Source organism: Labrus bergylta, chromosome 20 (genome assembly GCF_963930695.1).
Source record: "Labrus bergylta chromosome 20, fLabBer1.1, whole genome shotgun sequence".
NCBI lineage: Eukaryota > Metazoa > Chordata > Actinopteri > Labriformes > Labridae > Labrus > Labrus bergylta.
Window position 1 is genome coordinate 22134997 of NC_089214.1, and position 17725 is coordinate 22152721.

Below are 17725 nucleotides of genomic sequence, written 5' to 3' on the forward strand. Positions count from 1 at the left end.
AAATGCTCCATTTTATCTTTCCTCTCTGCTTCCATTTTTGTTGCTTTGTGGCAAATACGAGGAGATTTGTCGACACCGTCTGTGTTACAACGCTCCAAATGCTGAGCCACAAATCTGTTAATGTGCTTAACCTAAAACCTGGGACCACACACAGACACACACACACACACACACACACACTAACACACAGGATTAAACAGGAAGTTTTCACACTTCCTCTGTTGGAAAAGTGACAAAGGTCATAACTGAGTCAAAGGAAGACCGATAAAATGATATCTGGAGAATTTTATGGTTTTAAAATAAATTTTCTGAGTGCAACAAGCAGTTTTAGTAAAACATCATTTTACTTTCATTGGCTCCACATGTCCATTACTCCTTTCCAAGAAAACACCTGCTTGGAACTCTTGCAGCAACTGCTTAGCGGTCAGAAAACTGTTTTACCTTCCGGGTGAAACACCGACCAGGCACAAAGGTTCCTACCTTGTATAGAGGTAACCATTAATCATCCAGTGACATCTTTCACACCAAACACCACATATTATTAGGGATGTAAAGATTAATCGTAAGGCAGTTAAAAATCGATAAAAAAAAAAAAAAAAGATTCACATCAGTACTTTGATAAATGAATCGCAGTAATATCGTGAGTGTCAGCAGCTGAAGAGCAGAGGTTGTTGGTTGTAACAAGCAGGCGTTGTCATGGCAGCTGCAGAGGCCAAACCATACTAACAAACGGGTTTGCAGCCCCGCTCGCCCAAACGAGTGCAAGAGCCAAAGATATTACGAGATGCATTGGTGTTTCCATGAAACGAAATGTTTTTGTCTAATTCATAAATAAATACAGAAAATGTTGCACTTACCAGGATGCGGTCAAAAGCAGAAGGGGTCCCTCCTCTCTGCACGTGTCCCAGGATTGTCACTCGTGTGTCAAAACCCAAACATTTGACGACAAGCTAGGAGGATAAAATGTAGCCGTGTTAGGAATTATTCTCATGATATATTTTGAAAAGTTGTTTTAACAGGACAAACTACTGATGATGTGACACGACCTGCACGGGCAAGAATCTAGAGGTATGATCCAGAGGTTACAATCCACCAATTTTGATTATGTAAGCACGCTGATAAATCATGTTTTTACATATATATATAGAAATATATCCATGGTTTATAAACACACTTCTATGTGCAAATAAATTTAGGAAAACCTGTTTACTTTTATGCTTTAAAAAAAGTCAAAGAAGTGGATTAGAGAATCAATCCTCTAGGGCTGTTTCGGTCTGAATACTTGTGTTGGAAATGACTTGGATACGACATAAAATGCTAAATCGCTGTTTGCACTAGGAATGCAACAATTCTCATTCTAGTATTTAGTTGTTGGGTGCGGCATCCACAGTTCAATACACAAGTGTAAATAGCTGTTTTCAGCAATACACACAAGACCAGTGGTGAGGAGAGGCAGTAGTATGACGAAACACTGACATAACAAATCAGTGGTGTAGGGACGTTTCGGTTTTACGCGTGTCGCCAACTCAAATGGAAACACAGAGTTAGCAGGCTGTCGCTCAGCCACCAGCTGATCCCTGCATGATGCAGACGGGGTGAGAGTGAACGGAGAAGCAACGTTTGAAACAAAGCTACCATACACAATGAAATATCAACACTACAGTTTCTGTGTAAAATTCCATGAAATCTCTTTCTGTTCCAGTAAAATTTACCTAAAACTCTTAAAAAAATGAAAAACAAACAGCACAGGCTCTCAGAACCGTAACCAAAAAAAACGAGGTATGCATTAAACCGTGGGCTGACTGTATTGTTGCATCCCTAGTATGCACTGATCGTATGATTAGTATCAGATTGGTAGATGGTATCGTCCGTATCACAAAGACATTGTCGTGCAGAATCTCTACACCTTTCATCCCTCGTGTTAAATGACACAAATTCACCTCATGCAAATCAGTCATACGTGTAAGAGTAAAGAAATCTCTGCAAACAAACTACACTATGAAACTACATTTTAAATAATGCATAAGAACACACAGAGGAGGACAGACACGTTAAACACTGAAACACCAAATACAGAAGAAAAGCTGAAGAGAAGGGGAAACAGCAAAGCACATGCAAGCCATTCTAATTTTTCAGTCATGTTAGCAGGGAGCTTAAAACTAAACTTCACAGAAGATCCCAAGCTGAAAGTTTAAATAAAGATACTCGAGGAGATAAAACTCATCATAAGTTGGCCCTCAAATGAAGGACGGTTAGTGCAGGGTCAGGGCACACTATGATATGTGGAAATAAAGAGTGTGAGGGCAGACTATGATATGTGAAAATAAAATGTGTGACATTATCAAAACATGAAGTACAAGGTTGTGTGAAGTAGTTTTTCATGAAATGTCTGGGTGTGAGGTTTAGTAACGGTGTCTGCTCAGGAGTATGGTGACAGCATTCTTACCAAACTAGAGAGTGATTCTGACAGAGCACTCCAGAAACACAGCGACAGAAGTCAAAGCCACACCAGGGCAGCAGTACAGTAGTAGAGGTCAAACAGGAGGGAGTCAGAGCTCGAACTTGCCACATGTTTACACTCTGTACTCACATTCTTGATATAGTCAGTGGAAATGGGCTTGTTGCTACCATCAATCGCCCCTTCGGCTACAATAATGATATTCAGCCTTTTCATCCCTGCTCGGTTCTACAAGGAGGGGTGGTGGAAAAACAACATGACAGAAAAACTGAGACTGTGGCTGTGACATGGGCTCTCAGAAGCACGGGAGCCAGACGGCGCCAACAGCCGAGAGCTGAGGACAGATTGGTTCATAGTGAAAGCAGCTGGTGTTTACACTTTGTAATAAGCTATATTCTAACGACCTTATTACTCGTCTTCACTGTAATGTTGTGGAGACATCATAAGGCTTAATGATTACCTTGACTGGAGCAGGATGGATCAATGTCCGCTCATACTAAACCTTTACTCCACTCATTTTAAACCTGGGCCATCTTCTTATATGTCTTGAGTTCAGTGGTTTACCCTGAAGAAATGCTGCTCTTATGGACTCCCCATCATAGAAAGGAGTAGATAAAAAAAGATAAAGTCCCCTCTGCGTTGTTCTCCCGATAGGTAAAATGTCATTAAGTGCCCATTCAGGTACCCTCCCCCAATGGGTGAAACTTCAGTTAATGCCCCCTCAGGTGCCCTCCCATTGGTTGAAATGTGATTTAATGCCCTCTCAGGAGCCCTACCGATGGATAAAACATTGAAACTTGCCAACTCAGGTGCCCCCCCCTTGGGTAAAAATTCCCTAATGCCCTAACAGGTGCCCAGCCCCTTTAGGTAAAACTTACTTTAATGCTCTCTCAGGTACCCTACCGATGGATTAAACGTCATAAAGTTCCCTCTCTCAGGTAAACTAATTAGTACATTTTGAGAACCTCTGAAACCTTAAGAAGTAAAAATGTGTTGTAAGAAAATGGCCCAGGTTGAAAAATGTCAAAATGTCCCTTTAACATTTTATTTTAAAGCTATCTTTCATGGCAGAGAATCTTTTAGTGGCTCCGTCGGGTCTCCATGCTTCTGGTTTCCCCTTTCTTTGCACTCAGGTACTCACTTCCTTGACAATACTAGAAGTAATAGGATTCCCATGCCTGTCAATGGCTCCCTCTGCAACTATGATTATGTTCAGCCTTGTGCCCCTGGAGCGGGTCTGAATCATAAAACAACGATGTGTTTCCAAAACAGGAAAAAAAACCATGATGAAACAGCAGATGACTGAGACTAAACACATTCCTTCATATCAATCCTCTCTGATAAAGTAATCAGGATTCAGACCTTGTGGGGTAAAACAGAAAAGCTGTGCAGAATCAAAACATTATTGTCAAAGGAAACAACAAACACAGCAGGTGTCATATTAGCGTTGACTCAAGTGCAGTACGGGTTCACTGGGTTTTCTTTGGAGAACAAATGAGATCACATTACCGCAGACAGTTTCTGACACATCTTGTCCTCCCAGCCGTCCTCTGGGGGCATCTCAGGGATCAGCACCCAGTCTGCCCCACAAGCCAAGGCGCTCACCAAGGCCAGGTAGCTGAGATAAAGACACCCAGACAAAACATGCATCTTTGCATAAACAGAGTTCTTAGAAATCTCTGCCTCAGGAATTTTGTTTTTATAAGAGTTCATCAAAGTCTATCTGAATCCTTCTTACCCACAGTGCCTGCCCATGACCTCTAACACAAATGTTCTCTGGTGGCTGAAAAATAAGAACAGAAAAATATGAATTAGCAGAGAGTTCAAGCCGAGTATCAGCACTTTTTTAATTAAGACTTTGAGGTTGTTTTAATATCTCTGAAGGTAAAAACAAACAAACTATGCTGTGGCAAAAGGCATCGATAAACCAGACTGCACTAAACACAGTTTTTGAGATGTGTAGCATTTGAAAAGCTGGATTATTTTGTGCAGTTTATATAACTCTATTCACATTAATGCCAAATGGTTTGAGGCCAAATCAAGCAAAAACAAAGTCCCCGTGAAATAACATCCAATCATGAGAGCACTGAAGAGACCATTTTATCAGTCTAATCCCTGCAATCGTTTCATCTTTCTTTTTTTGGATTATAAGAATAACTCTGCAGAAAACTGTGTGGATGTCGTCATTTGTAGTGTATCTGCAGCATCACATCGCCGCGGCAACCTGAGAAAGTGCTGAGTGTTGATGACTGACAGCAGGCCTCAAGGCCATCCAGACATAAGATCCATTTTGAGCCTGTTTTCTTAATACAGTTCTGATTTGAAAGATAATAAATTGAGCTGCTAGCCTTAACTGATTGATATGTTTGGTGTGCAAACCCAAACCATACGGTTGCTCCCTCCCCCCGCAAGTACTGCTCTCAACTTCCTTGTTTGAGCACGGTTGCGTTCACATCGCTTGGGACCGTACTCAAGTACACATTAATCACACTGATCAAATAACCGGAATTTGGGGTCAACTGAACCCGGATCAGGACCCGGGCCACTCATGTGAAACCGACCTGAGAAGTTGGAAATAGTCTGAAATCATTACTGTTCCTTTGCCTGGAAATAAAAAGTTGGAAGAAAGTAACAAAACGTATAAAAATTACAGAAAAAATATGAATTCCCCCCTCACCTCTGTGCAGTTGTCATGATTGCGTCCACCACCTCGATGATTCTGTGCAGAGCCGAGTCGGTGCCGATTGTCATGTCAGTTCCACAGAAGTCGTTATCAATAGAGCCGACCATCCCCACGATGTGGAGGGCCGAATACTTCTGAACCGCATCGGCTTTGATCAAGCCTGAAAGGATGCAGAAGTAATGCAAAGAAAAAACGTTAACGATACATTTTAGACGGCGACTCTCAAGGTTTCTTCTTGGGAAAATATAACAAAATGAGCAGCAAGAGGAAGTGCTGAGCTCAGGGGACAAACTAAGAAACACTGAGTCTGAAATGCAACTGCAAGTTGCAGAAAAAACGGCGTCAACATCTGGTAACACAGCATGACATGGATCATTTACAAACTGCAGAGTTAGTGACCTCAGCCTGAACCATGATGGTCTAATAGAGACAGAGTATGTGGGATGTGTGAAATATCTAACCTGCAAACAGTAAGTGTGGAAACAGATTTAGACTAACCACACAGCACCACACGCTGAGTTTGCAGAGTTTTAACCAGAGTCAGCGCACCATAAATTAAAAGAATGAGATTAGAGACGGCACCTTGCTCCACCAGCTCCGTCAGCAGCCCGCTCCACTCCTCCCTGAAGAGATTTGCTCCCGTCAGACTTCCATCTCCTCCGATCACACACAGGTTGGTGATGCCGTGCTGCACCAGGTTGTGAGCTGCCTTCAAGCGTCCCTCGTGGCTGCGAAACTCTTTACAGCGGGCACTGCCGATAACAGTTCCACCCTGAAGACGACAGGTGTCAACATTTCTTAAGCCCAATTGACATGGGACTTTTTTTTCTTAATGCTAATGTGGCTCATCGCTTCTCTCTCTTACTTCTCAGAGGATGCTGTAGGAGCTGAATCAGTGGAATGAGAAATACTTGGTTGTGAAGGCAGAGTCCAAGGACATTTTGCTTAACTATGACTTGAAGCACATCCTGTATATGCTGCCAAACAGACTTTATCATGATTACTGAAGCTGCTTTTCTATCTGTACCTGTGTTAGGCTAGCAGCAAATTGCTGAGGAATTATTGATTTTGGAGATGCTGTGGTCATAGCTTTCATCACACCCCTAAAAAGCCGACTTCACTGTTCAACACGTCTTTTGTCCTTACTCAAAAATCCAGAGGATGCATTTAAATAAAGAAGATTCTCCAGGATGAAGAAGGAGTAAGGAACATATATTAGCATAGTACCCAAAATAACTGCATCTATTTATACCTTGCAGCAGTTTTCTGTTCAGCGTCTGGCTTGGGGATAATGTGTAAACACAGCTGATAAACACACTGTAGCCACAGGGATGTTAGGACAGGAACTCTTTAACCACAACAGCCTTATCTGTTTGCTGCATGACTCGTATGTTCCTCATTATGCCTCCTGCAACTCGTACTCACTTCCATGACTTTTCATTTCAAGTTATTTGTAATGCAGAGCTCGTGAAAGTAAATCCACGGTTGAGTGAGACCAGTACAGTAATTGCATTAGATGTGTGGAATGCATCCCTTGATAATAACTCACCACTTGTAGCATGCTGGAGACACTTTCCCATGTGGCTTCCTTTATATTCTCTCCACCGTCCACCATACCCTGATATCCCTGATGAAAAAAAATCATAGTTGTTTGTAAATAAACACCGGAGATTTCCAATGAAGTTAAAGCTACAATCAGATATGTTCTTGTGTTATTAAAGGGTTTAATACAGACTCTTAAACTCTGTTCATCCTCATCGTGTCCTGCAGAAGTGTGAAGAAGAACACACTAAGCACCTGAGTGGGTGGCATGTTTCGTACAGTACGAGGCTTCTGCTAAAGCCTCAAGTCAGTTATGTAACATCGCACTGCGTGAGGAGGTTCATGACACAGATGTGCAGGGAGAAGAGGATGAGCATGCAGAGCTCGGCCGTTGCCTGAGCTCCTTTAACATCTGCTGTGGGAAAAATAAACATCCCTCTGTTTACAGAACCAGAATTATAGAACCGCCATTTTTACATCTGTTTACTGACGAAGAGGATGAAGACACTAAATTAAAGTCTGCCATTCACTGCTTGTATCGGACAGATCCGCTGCCACTACTGTATGTTTTATGTAACCAAATGTTGTACATTTTAATCTGTTTGTTTACACAAAGGCCCAACTGGGGACACGAGTTGGAAATTAGCAATATCTATATACTCTTTATGCCGCACATCAGTTTCATGCTTTGTATGAAATTATGTTAAAGTGCATTGTCCCTATTAAAATAAATAAATTCAATTCAAATTCAATACTTGAAGCCCTTTTCTGCAACCCCGCCATAACAAAGCTCCACCATAATTACGCCACACACAGTCAAACATGCACACACACACACAGCGCTGTCTTCCCCCGCTGGCTCTGCCGATATAGTCGCTCCCCTGTAACGCCTCTGTTACTACCTCTGAAGGCGGCACAGAGGGGGATCTCGTCATTTAACTTTTACTTTATTAATCCAGGAGGGAAATTCTAGTTTACACTCTCCGTTATTGACAGACATGTTCCTAACACACCCGAAATACACACATGCACAAACATGACCTGTGGACATGCTTTATAAATGTCCGAGTGGGGCTGCTACACACTGCTACGCATGAGGCACGCCAGAGGGTTCGGTGCCTTGCTCAAGGACACCTCGACAATATTCTGTAAGTGACCTGGCACGATCAACTTTCAATTGAAGCTTTGTGAGTTTCTGGTGGTTTGAAAATCTTGTGTCGTTTCAACCTTTAACACAAAGTTTGGGCTCACCTCATGAATGAAATAAACTTTTGCTCCCACATATAAACCCATTCGAACTACGGCACGGACAGCAGCATTCATCCCTGGAAAAAAAAGAGAGAAAAGATTCAGAAAAATTTTGATAAAACATACTTTCATGCAGCTTTGCAGTGAGTAGGGGGATAAAAAAAAGAAGCTGTGCATTAAAGATGGGGAAATGCTCTTCAACTGTAGCAAATTGTTGTAAAAATCCTGATTTGCATGGATATTTATTTAATCTCTATCCCTGTAAAACTTTAATTTCCTCTCTCTTTAATTTATTGGTCTTGAATGTGTGTGTAAGTGCAGCATATCTGTGTTTGTACTGTCTATCAGCAGCTTGGGACAAACTGTCTTTCTACCCAGAGCTCAGCCCAACACACTGCCATGTTTAGTCAAAAGCTCTCCCAGCTCCTCCCGCAGCCTCCCAGTTACTTTGTGGTTAGTCCAAGTGAACTCAGTAACCAATAGTGCACTGCTCTGTGACTTGAATGTCAATGGCAGGAAAGCTAAAGCCCAGACAGCAGGGATAATAGGTAACGCTTTACACAGAGAGGGCTGACAGAAACTTGGCTGTCTAGAAGAGATGTAAACAAGAGAAAGGAATGAGTTTCTTTTTTCTCTCCAAAAAAAAACTGCTGCAAGCTCTAGTGGTAGCCGAGCTGTGCTGTTATGTAGCGAGACAGATTTTAGGGACCTGACACGGCTGAGAAGAAAGCAGTGAAAGTGAAAAAGACAGCTGAACTCAGACGGTTAACCGTACTGGAAAGTAAAAACTCCTTTAAGTTGAGATTTTCTTCAAACATGGTCACTCATAGCCTTTTGAAAGTGGCCGATTATTTAACATACTGTCGAGTACAAACAGCCCATGGCCCTTTTGTCTGGCTACATAACTGTCTTTAAATGAACAGCCTGGTTTTATCACCAACAGAGGCAACAAAGCAGGTTTAGAGTGAGAGGGTCAGACAGAACATCGAGAAAATATCAAAGACATGCATCCTTTATGTTTCTTGTTCTACTTTTTAGCGGAAAGTCATCAGGTTCGTCCCTCTCTTTCTGCAGGACTGACACTTTCCCGTGGAGAGGTAGTGAAAAGACTAAGCCAAGGCTACACAATACCCTCTGACACAGACATTCAGCTCCTGTCATGCATGCCACAGCCTCATTACTTTCTCTGGGGCCAACTCCATGTGTTTTTTTTCCTCTGTGTGTGTGTGTGTTCATGTGTGTGCCACAAAGGAACCTGTCGAATACCAATTCATTTCTTGTGAGTCACAGAGAGCATTAGTGTACACACGCTTTCTGGAAAGTAGCAATTACATTTATCACAGTCAAACTTCATGTTAACAGAGACTGCAGAAATTAGAGGATGCATGTTAATGACAACCTGCAGGATGTTTGTGTTAGACCTTTTGACATGCCACAGAGGGGAAAACACAGGTGTAGTCAATAAACTTAATGATGGAGAGTATACAGCTAACAGGACGCTTGGGTTGTGTCTCATCATCGAGAGGTAAAACTAAATTTGTTCAAAATCCTTCAATCTTCATGAAAACAGCTTCTAGATTTCAGTAAAAATGGCCCCCAAATAAAAACTTTTCTGTGTTCCTGTGTTGACGCTGCCCCTCTTGTCCGTCTGAGAGCAGTCGAGCGCCACTTTCCACCAGCAAAAAGCTTGATGGTCTGCAATGCATGATGGTCTGAAGACTTCATCCTGGTTTGTGTTGAACAATGCACAGCCCCTTTTTAGGCTCATATATCAGTGTCTCTGTCGGCTAACGTTCATGTTTTCCTTGTTGTGGTTTCATGTAAATCCGTGTGTGTGTACCACCAACCTGCCAAAGGACTACAGATGGAAATCAGCCTTTGGCTACCACTGATTTTCACAATGCATTGTGGGATACAATGAGTGCACTAAATATAGGGTATGGCAAACTGGTGTATGTAATGCACCATAAAGTGAGTAGTGTGTGATAGCAGATATAGCCTTGGAAACAACTGTCAATATCATTAGTAACACCTATACTTTATAATATTACGACTCACTTCCTGCAGTTTCTGTTTGCATAATTTTTTCACTGCGGTGAACACTGAAGCAGCTGCCCTCACCAAGAACATATTTTAACTTGGTATGCAGTTTGCATAAAAGGGGGGACATGCTACAACATCACAATGTTGCACCCTGAATTTTTTTTACCTGCCACTTTTATTAGAGATGCTAATCCATGCTGCACTCGATTGAAGAGACACAGAGTAAAGCACTTTAAGCACACAGCCTATCACTGTGTGTGTAGGTTCTCAGTCTCATAGCTTATCATTGTAAACACTGACATGAGGAGGGGCCTCGTTTAGGACTGCCTGACTCTGCTCATAACGTCAGAGCGGAACAAGCAGGAGACCAGGATTCAGTTTACGTTGACTGTCGTCACAAACCCTTCCTGTTGAGTTACTTTTATTTACCTGCCACCGCAAACAAAACCTTTGGCAGGTGCTAATTTCCAATCCTGCAAAGAGCATGTCAGTATTTTATTTTTTTAAAAGAGTGACCAGTAGATTTTTTTAATCCACCCGTCACAGTGGCAGGAAGGCAAAAAAGTTCATTTCCAGCCCTGATTTTGACATTCCTGTATTTTTGGCATATTAAACACAGATAAAAAAATGCTTAGTATATAAACGGCAGCTCTGAAGAGAGACTGCAATCAAACTGTTTAACATCAACAAAATAAAAACAAGAGATGTTTCACAGTTTAATAGACAAATATTCAATGAAGAAAATGATATAGTTCAAACATCTTAGTTTGAGTGGTTTTATAGGTGAAAATAATGAGTGTTTTAACATTTTTATTACGTTTATTTGTGAAAAAATACTCCTCAACTCAATGAAGCACTAATTAGTAATGAAATGTGGTCCTTTGGCATGTTGGTGGTGGGTGTGTGTTGTCAGTGAAGTAGTGTGTCGGTCAAATGAAGAGACGAGCCGGTGAGCACGTCACCAGGGTTTCCTCCGTGACGTCACGCAGAACTGATCGGAAGAGCCGGAGCAGAGCGCTGTATGCGGCTCATCACGTACACAGGATACAAGACATCCACCTCTGACCCCCTCTCGCTGCTACCACAACCTCCACTTGTATATCATTAATAATAACATGTTAAGATGCTGAACTGTGGACGACCAGCTGCACGGTGAAAACCCGCAATGCAGACTGTCACTTTTTCATCAAAGTTACTTAAAGGGAGATTAAACTCGTGACTAAAAGTGTTCGTTGTAATGGAAATTTTTTTGAAACTTTCCGTCCTCTAAGCAGGAAAAAGATGCCACAGCTCGACCTTGCCGTCTCTTTGAAACATCTGCCTTCAGATCAATGACACTGAAGGATGCTGCTGCTAGCTAGTTAGCATCAGGTTAGCATGCTAGCTGGTGCGCTTCAGCGTACTGTCACGACCTTACACTTTTAAATACATTCTGCCCGCTGTTAAGCACTTTGTTATAAGAAACCCCTCATCCCCTCAGTGGCAGGACATGATCCAGTAGCTGGAGAGGGGGTATTTTCGCCCTCTACGGGCCTGTCCTCACTCATACACTGAGAACATTGTTTACCTTGAGCATCTCCTCCGCTCGTCAGAACCGCGATAGCTTTCCCCGCTCCCGACAGGTTTTCAAAGAAGATCTTCTTGCTGTCTGGCTGCGCCATTTTCACAGCTTTTCAATTTAGTCCCTATTCCAATGCGATAAAGTAATACAACAGGACCCGCAAGAGTATAAAAATTGTGCTGAAATGATGAAGGGCAACTCGCGTCCGCCCCCTCTACCTATGAATGCCCGCTATGCTCTTCTGTCTGCTCCCTGTTCCGCATCTAGTCGTCGATTTGTATGGCGCGTGATTGACACCGATGTCACCAATAGCATTTAAGTTCAGGGAGTTTGCCTCTGACTTTTAACCAATAGGAAGACAGGTGGATGATATGTGGGCGGTGCACACAGCAGGAGGATGCCAGTGCAGAGCTTCACTTATCAGTGATGCTTCTGTTTTACTGTATTTACGAGTAAAGTGTTACAACTAGAAACATTACAAAACTGTCAATTCTTGAGAGATATAAAAATAACACAAGAATAGAAAGAAAAATATATTTTACATTGTTTTAATATAAGTGTATTACATTCCTCAACCAAACAAAACAACTACATTAAATACCACCATAACATATCAAGTCCCACTAGGACCAACATGCAGAACTAACGAAAAAAATGTATCATGGCCTGGATTTGAATCCATCCTGTGGTTCCTTTCATGCATGTCATTCCCCACTCTCTCTCTCTCTCAGATAAAAGGGGAAAAACACACAAAGACAACAACATTGTTGCTGCTCTTTTTAATTTTTTCACAAACTTGTGTAACTGTAAAAAGCCATTGTTATGCCTTTATTGCGTGCATTTCTTACTTATTCATCACTCAGTGTCTAAAAACTTTTTTTATGTTGTTCTAAAGACGAATAAATATACAGCCAATTATTATTTGTAAAGATGGCCTGATGAATACATGGTCTCTCGAGTGTCTTAGTGCTTAAAAGAGATGTAGCAATCAAAATTTAAAAGATTAAAGCACATTTACTCTGATATAATTACAAAAAAATGGTTCAGTAAAATGACAAAAGGGATATACATAAGACATGAACCCAAACACTCAAGCCTCTGAAAGACAAACAGTCAATAAAGATTAAACATAAGATAATAGTAAACAGTAAAGTCGTTCTTGAAAGCTGACTTGGATGTAATCCTGTTTTGATGTTTATGCAGTGTTAGAATCGTTCTAAAATTAAAAAAGGACATCTGGTTGAATGCCTTATGGTAAAGGGTCCAATTTCAACCGACCTATTGTTTAGAAATGCATTACTGAAACAATCCACTGCAGCCCGAATGACAAGGAAATGTGCTTATTGCAGTTATCAGCCTTAAAGCCTTAAAGCCTTTAAGCCTTTGATTTGATCCAGATCTAGTTCCATTTTCCCAAAAGCTGAAAAACAAACAGAGACAAATATTGATTACTGTGCTTTTAGCTCTTTTGCTGCTTTGTGTTTCTGCACATTTGCTTAAAATCTCTTCCAATCCTAAAACATGCAATGAATGAACAGATCACTGAGCAGCGAGGTTTTAGCTCACTGTCTCTATCTAGTGGCACGACGAGCAAATTACAGGTACCAAACTTGCTGCTTTAACAGACTCATTATTGTCTTGGGGCTGAACGGTGATGCTGTGTAGTGCTGTTGTCTCACAGAAAAAAGGTTCCATCATATCACCAGACCAAACCGTGTTCATGAAAAACCGACACTCCTTCTCAAACATTCGCCAACTTCTCAATATTCTTTCCTCTCCAGCATCAAGTGAGACAGCTGAAGTGGTGATTTCTCTGGATGCGGAAAAAGCGTTTGATAGAGTGGAGTGGGGGTACCTGTTCGAGGTGCTTAAGAGATTTTGCATTGTGTTCAAATTTATATCCTGGATAACGCTTTTATATTCATCACCTAAGGCCTCTGTAAGCACTAATGGGTTGAAGTCTCAATATTTTAAACTTAGCAGAGGTTCGCACCAAGGGTGTCCTCTGAGCCCGTTGATGTTCGCAACTGCGATAGAACCCCTATGGATTGCACTTAAATCCGCCAGTTTTAGTCAAGGTATCCTTAGATGTGGCTCGGAACACACACGTTCTCTTTATGCAATGATTTATTATTGTTTATCTCTGATCCGATATCTACTATTCCCCAGACAATCAAGCTACTAAATAGGTTTGGATCTTTCTCAGGTTATAAACTTAACTTTTCCAAAAGCGAATACTTCCCTGTAAACAATCTAGCCTTTCAGATCCCTAAGAGGCACCTCTCCTTTAAGATGTCTAGAATCAGTTTTAAATACTTACTTACATACTACGTGAATATTTGTCGAAAACTATCAGACCTTTACAAAAAGCATTTTCCTCCCTTAATTGATCAGCTCAAAAAGGACTTAGGAAGGTGGAACAGCTTACAATTATCCCTTGCTGGAAGGGTTATCTGTGTAAAAATGAATGTGTTTTCTGTATCTCTTCCAATGTCTTCCAGTCTTCTTACCTAAATCCTTTTTTTTGTGCAATAGATAAACTAATTACCTCCTTCCTTTGGAAAGGCAAGACCCCCAGGATCAGGAGAGAGTTCTTACAAAGGCAGAGATCTGCAGGTGGATTGGCACTACCTGATTTAAGAAACTATTACTGGGCAACAAATATTCACAAAATTTCACTCTGCGTCCAGGAACCAACATTCAGCTGGTGTTAACTTGAAGCCAAATCCTGCCCCTCTTCCTCACTCTTGGTTATGCTAAACTTCCCATACGACCAACCCAATTTACGTGTAATCCAGTCGTCACTTCCACTTTAAAAATCTGAACTCAATTTAGACTGGCCTTTGGGCTCCAGGGATTATCTAACCATAGCCCGATCCATAACAACGATCTCTTCCTCCCTCCTGGCACTGATATGGCCTTTTCTTTATGGCAGACCTCAGTTCTTGTCGTACTAAAGGACCTTTATGCTGTCAACATTTTTTGTAGCTTCAGTGAATTGTGTGGAAAAATTTAACTTGCCACATTCTCACCTCTTTCGATACTTCCAAGTCCGCAATTTTGTTAAAGCAAATAATGCCTCCTTTCCTAATACTCCTCCTACCTCTATAATTGACTCAATCTTGGATATGCCCACAAATCAGAAAGGCCTCATCTCAAAAATCTGGGATATCTCTAATATGCCAGCTCAGAGAAACTTCTCTGGACAATATCAAAAAAGACTGGGAGGAGGAACTTGGTAAAGCTATAGATGGCAATGACTGGTGTAGTGTTTTAGCCCGAGTGAATGACAGCTCGTCTTGTTCCAGACTTAAACTGATACAACTTAAGGTTGTCCATCGCTCCTATTTTACTAACTACAAACTCTCCAAAATGTACGCCAGTATCTCAGACACTTGTAATAGATGTCATATGTCTCCAGCAAACATGTCACACATGTTTTGGTCCTGTCCCAGCTTGCATGGTTTATGGACAACTATGTCTAAACACCTTCCAACGGCTTTAAACATGTTGCTGACACCATGTCCAGAAATTGCTATTTTACTGTACTGCCAGTAATCAAATAATCAGTAGAAAAATGAAGGACTGCATTGCCTTTGAATATCTTCTAGCTCGCAGAAGAATATTATTGGGATGGAAATCACCATTTCCCCCCAAAGCTTCGGACTGGTTAAAGGACCTCATGATGTTCTTAAATTTGGAGAAAATAAAGTACAACTTGAAGGGTTCATGTGAAAAATTTGTATCTGTCTGGGGCCCTGTGCTCAATTATATAATAGATTTAAAGACACTACAGGACAGTTGATTCTCTATCTATGCTCTGTATAACAATGTAAGAAGGAAGGAATAGATACATATCACTGTTATATCGTTGTTTTTTTCATTTTACTATTATATATTTTTTTTATCATTATCATTATTTTTCTTTAGTATTATTATATTATATATTTGTTTTGTGTGTGTGTTTTGTGTTTTGTGCTTGTCTTTTCTTTTTGTCCCCTGGTATGGTTATGTTATTGTAATTTATGTGTCTATGTGTGTGTGCGCATGTCTGCCTGTGTATATGTATGGGTGGGGAGGGGGGGTATGTGACATGTTACCCCCCCAAAAAATGTCCTTAATAATTATTGTATCACGATACCTGTCAAATTAATAAAGAGATATTTAAAAAGAAAGAAGGTTCCAGGGTTGAATCCCCGGGGGTTCTCTCCGGGTACTCCGGCTTCCTACCGCAGTCCAAAGACATGCTCGTTAGGTTAATTGGGGACTCTTAATTGCCCGTAGGTGTGAATGTGAGTAGGTGTGGAAGAACCCATGAGAGTTATCAGAGAAATCTGATAAAGGAATCCTTAATATTTCAGCTCTGCAATAACAGAGATTAAAGTATCAGAATATGAGAGAACATTTGTGGCACATCGAGGTATCTCAGACTAATGAAGTTTAGTGTGAGAATGATAATAAATTATTTCTGCATCATGACAAATGCATAATAACCAAATGTAATGTATTAATGTCTGCGGTAACACTTTATAATAACCATCATCTATAAAGGGTAAATAAGGGTAAATAGATAGTTAATTAACCATTAGTTAATAGTTATTTACTGTTAACAAGTGATAAAATGATAGTTAATAATGTTTGCTAATGATTTGTAATGCTATAATTTATGTTATGTTAACAGTTTATTGATGCACACATTATAACATTTCATACACTTTATAAAGTGTTTGTTAATGATGACCAAATCATTTATAAACCTTTAAGAGATGGTTTATAAAACATCTATAAACATTACAGAGATACATGGACCAGATATTTGTTCATGGTTTGTAAATGTTTTATAAAGCGTCTATTAACATTATTTGGATGGTTATTATAAAGTTGGAACTGAAGATTATAATCCCTTACTGATACTTTGTAAAGCATCTATAAATATTTTTTAGATAGATAATTCATATTTTATCAATGATTAATAATTGGTTTATAAACCATCTACAATCATTATCTGGATGTTATTGTAAAGTTGGAACTGAAGATTATAATACTTTGTAAATATTTAATAAATAATGTGTAGAGCATCTATAAACATTATTTGGATAGTTATTATAAAGTTGGAACTGATGTTTATAAAACTAACAATTGTTTTATACATGGTTGATAAACCATTCATAAACAATATGTGAATGACTATTCTAAACCTGCAACTAATGCTTGTAATATTTGTACAGGGGTCCAAACTCATAAGAGATGAAAAAGGTGACATGGATCCAAACTCCCTAGGGTGGTCCGGGGGCATGCTCCCCCGGGAAGATTTTTTAAAAATATCAACTCTAAAATGTTAATTTACAGACGATTTTTAGCATTCAGACTAAAGAAGCAGTGCAAACAATAAGAAAAACACAATTGCTTGTCTATATCTATGTTCTGATCTAACTGTTTGATAAAGTTTCAGTGAAACATGAAGAACCCGTGCTCCCAACCTTCAGTCCCTTTTTATAAATGGGATGTATTTGCAGAACTGGGCTTACCATGTTCTACTAAGGGGTGATGTGAAGGGCAGTCACTATGCAAGTAGCTCTCAGAGCAGCGTCTGAGAGAGCGTCATAATGCAGTCATCAAGTATGGCAATATTTTCTCTTCTATCATTAAATATGTAACATTAGCTCCTGCTGATTTTCATTAAGTTTATATTCCCTCTCTTATTACATGTGTTGACCAGCTGTCACTTTAATGTTGCCTGAGATAATAATGAACCAGAAAGCTGAATGAAGTTACCTTCAAGCTAGCACACATTTCTCTCAACAAATTTACCTATAGCTACCAAACAGTAAATATGATCAGACAGCATGTTTAACAGAAAGGCTGGCTTGCTAGCCAGACTTCAAATCTTTCCACAGTGTTTTCACGGGAAAATAATGTTATGTAAATTGGCCATGTGCTGCACATTGCGACTCATTGAATCAGGTTTCATGCTTCTTGCGGTCGGCGCGGCGATATTGCGCAATCGCGAGAGGAGGGTCTGTGGAGGGTCTGAGCGCCCAGCTCAACCTCCGAGATTTTTGTAACAACGCAGACGAGTTCATGCAGACCGCGTTGCAATGATTGGCTACAAGGCCCGGGAGAGTGGCCTACTTTCTTCAGGCCATATTGAGCGCTGAGCACTCTGACCACAGTCAGTTTGCAGTGAGGG

General features: G+C 40.5%; 1 protein-coding gene across 4 annotated transcripts in view; it reads right to left on the reverse strand.

The window, feature by feature from the left end:
- The window catches only part of pfkpa (phosphofructokinase, platelet a), a 30363-nt gene extending 18567 nt beyond the window's left edge, over positions 1-11796 (reverse strand). Inside the window, exons 1-9 of one of the 4 annotated variants that reach the window (XM_020645387.2) lie at positions 11542-11796; positions 7935-8008; positions 6691-6768; positions 5724-5913; positions 5136-5301; positions 4197-4241; positions 3968-4076; positions 2591-2686; positions 858-950 (exon numbers count right to left, since the gene is read on the reverse strand). In XM_020645387.2, coding sequence (XP_020501043.1) covers positions 858-950; positions 2591-2686; positions 3968-4076; positions 4197-4241; positions 5136-5301; positions 5724-5913; positions 6691-6768; positions 7935-8008; positions 11542-11635 — 945 coding nt within the window. In that variant the 5' untranslated portion in view covers positions 11636-11796. Of the gene's footprint in view, positions 1-857; positions 951-2590; positions 2687-3599; positions 3696-3967; positions 4077-4196; positions 4242-5135; positions 5302-5723; positions 5914-6690; positions 6769-7934; positions 8009-11541 lie in introns of all 4 variants that reach the window. The other 3 variants (XM_020645386.2, XM_020645385.2, XM_020645384.2) reach the window with 3 other exon arrangements.
- Positions 11797-17725: the final 5929 nt, after the last annotated feature.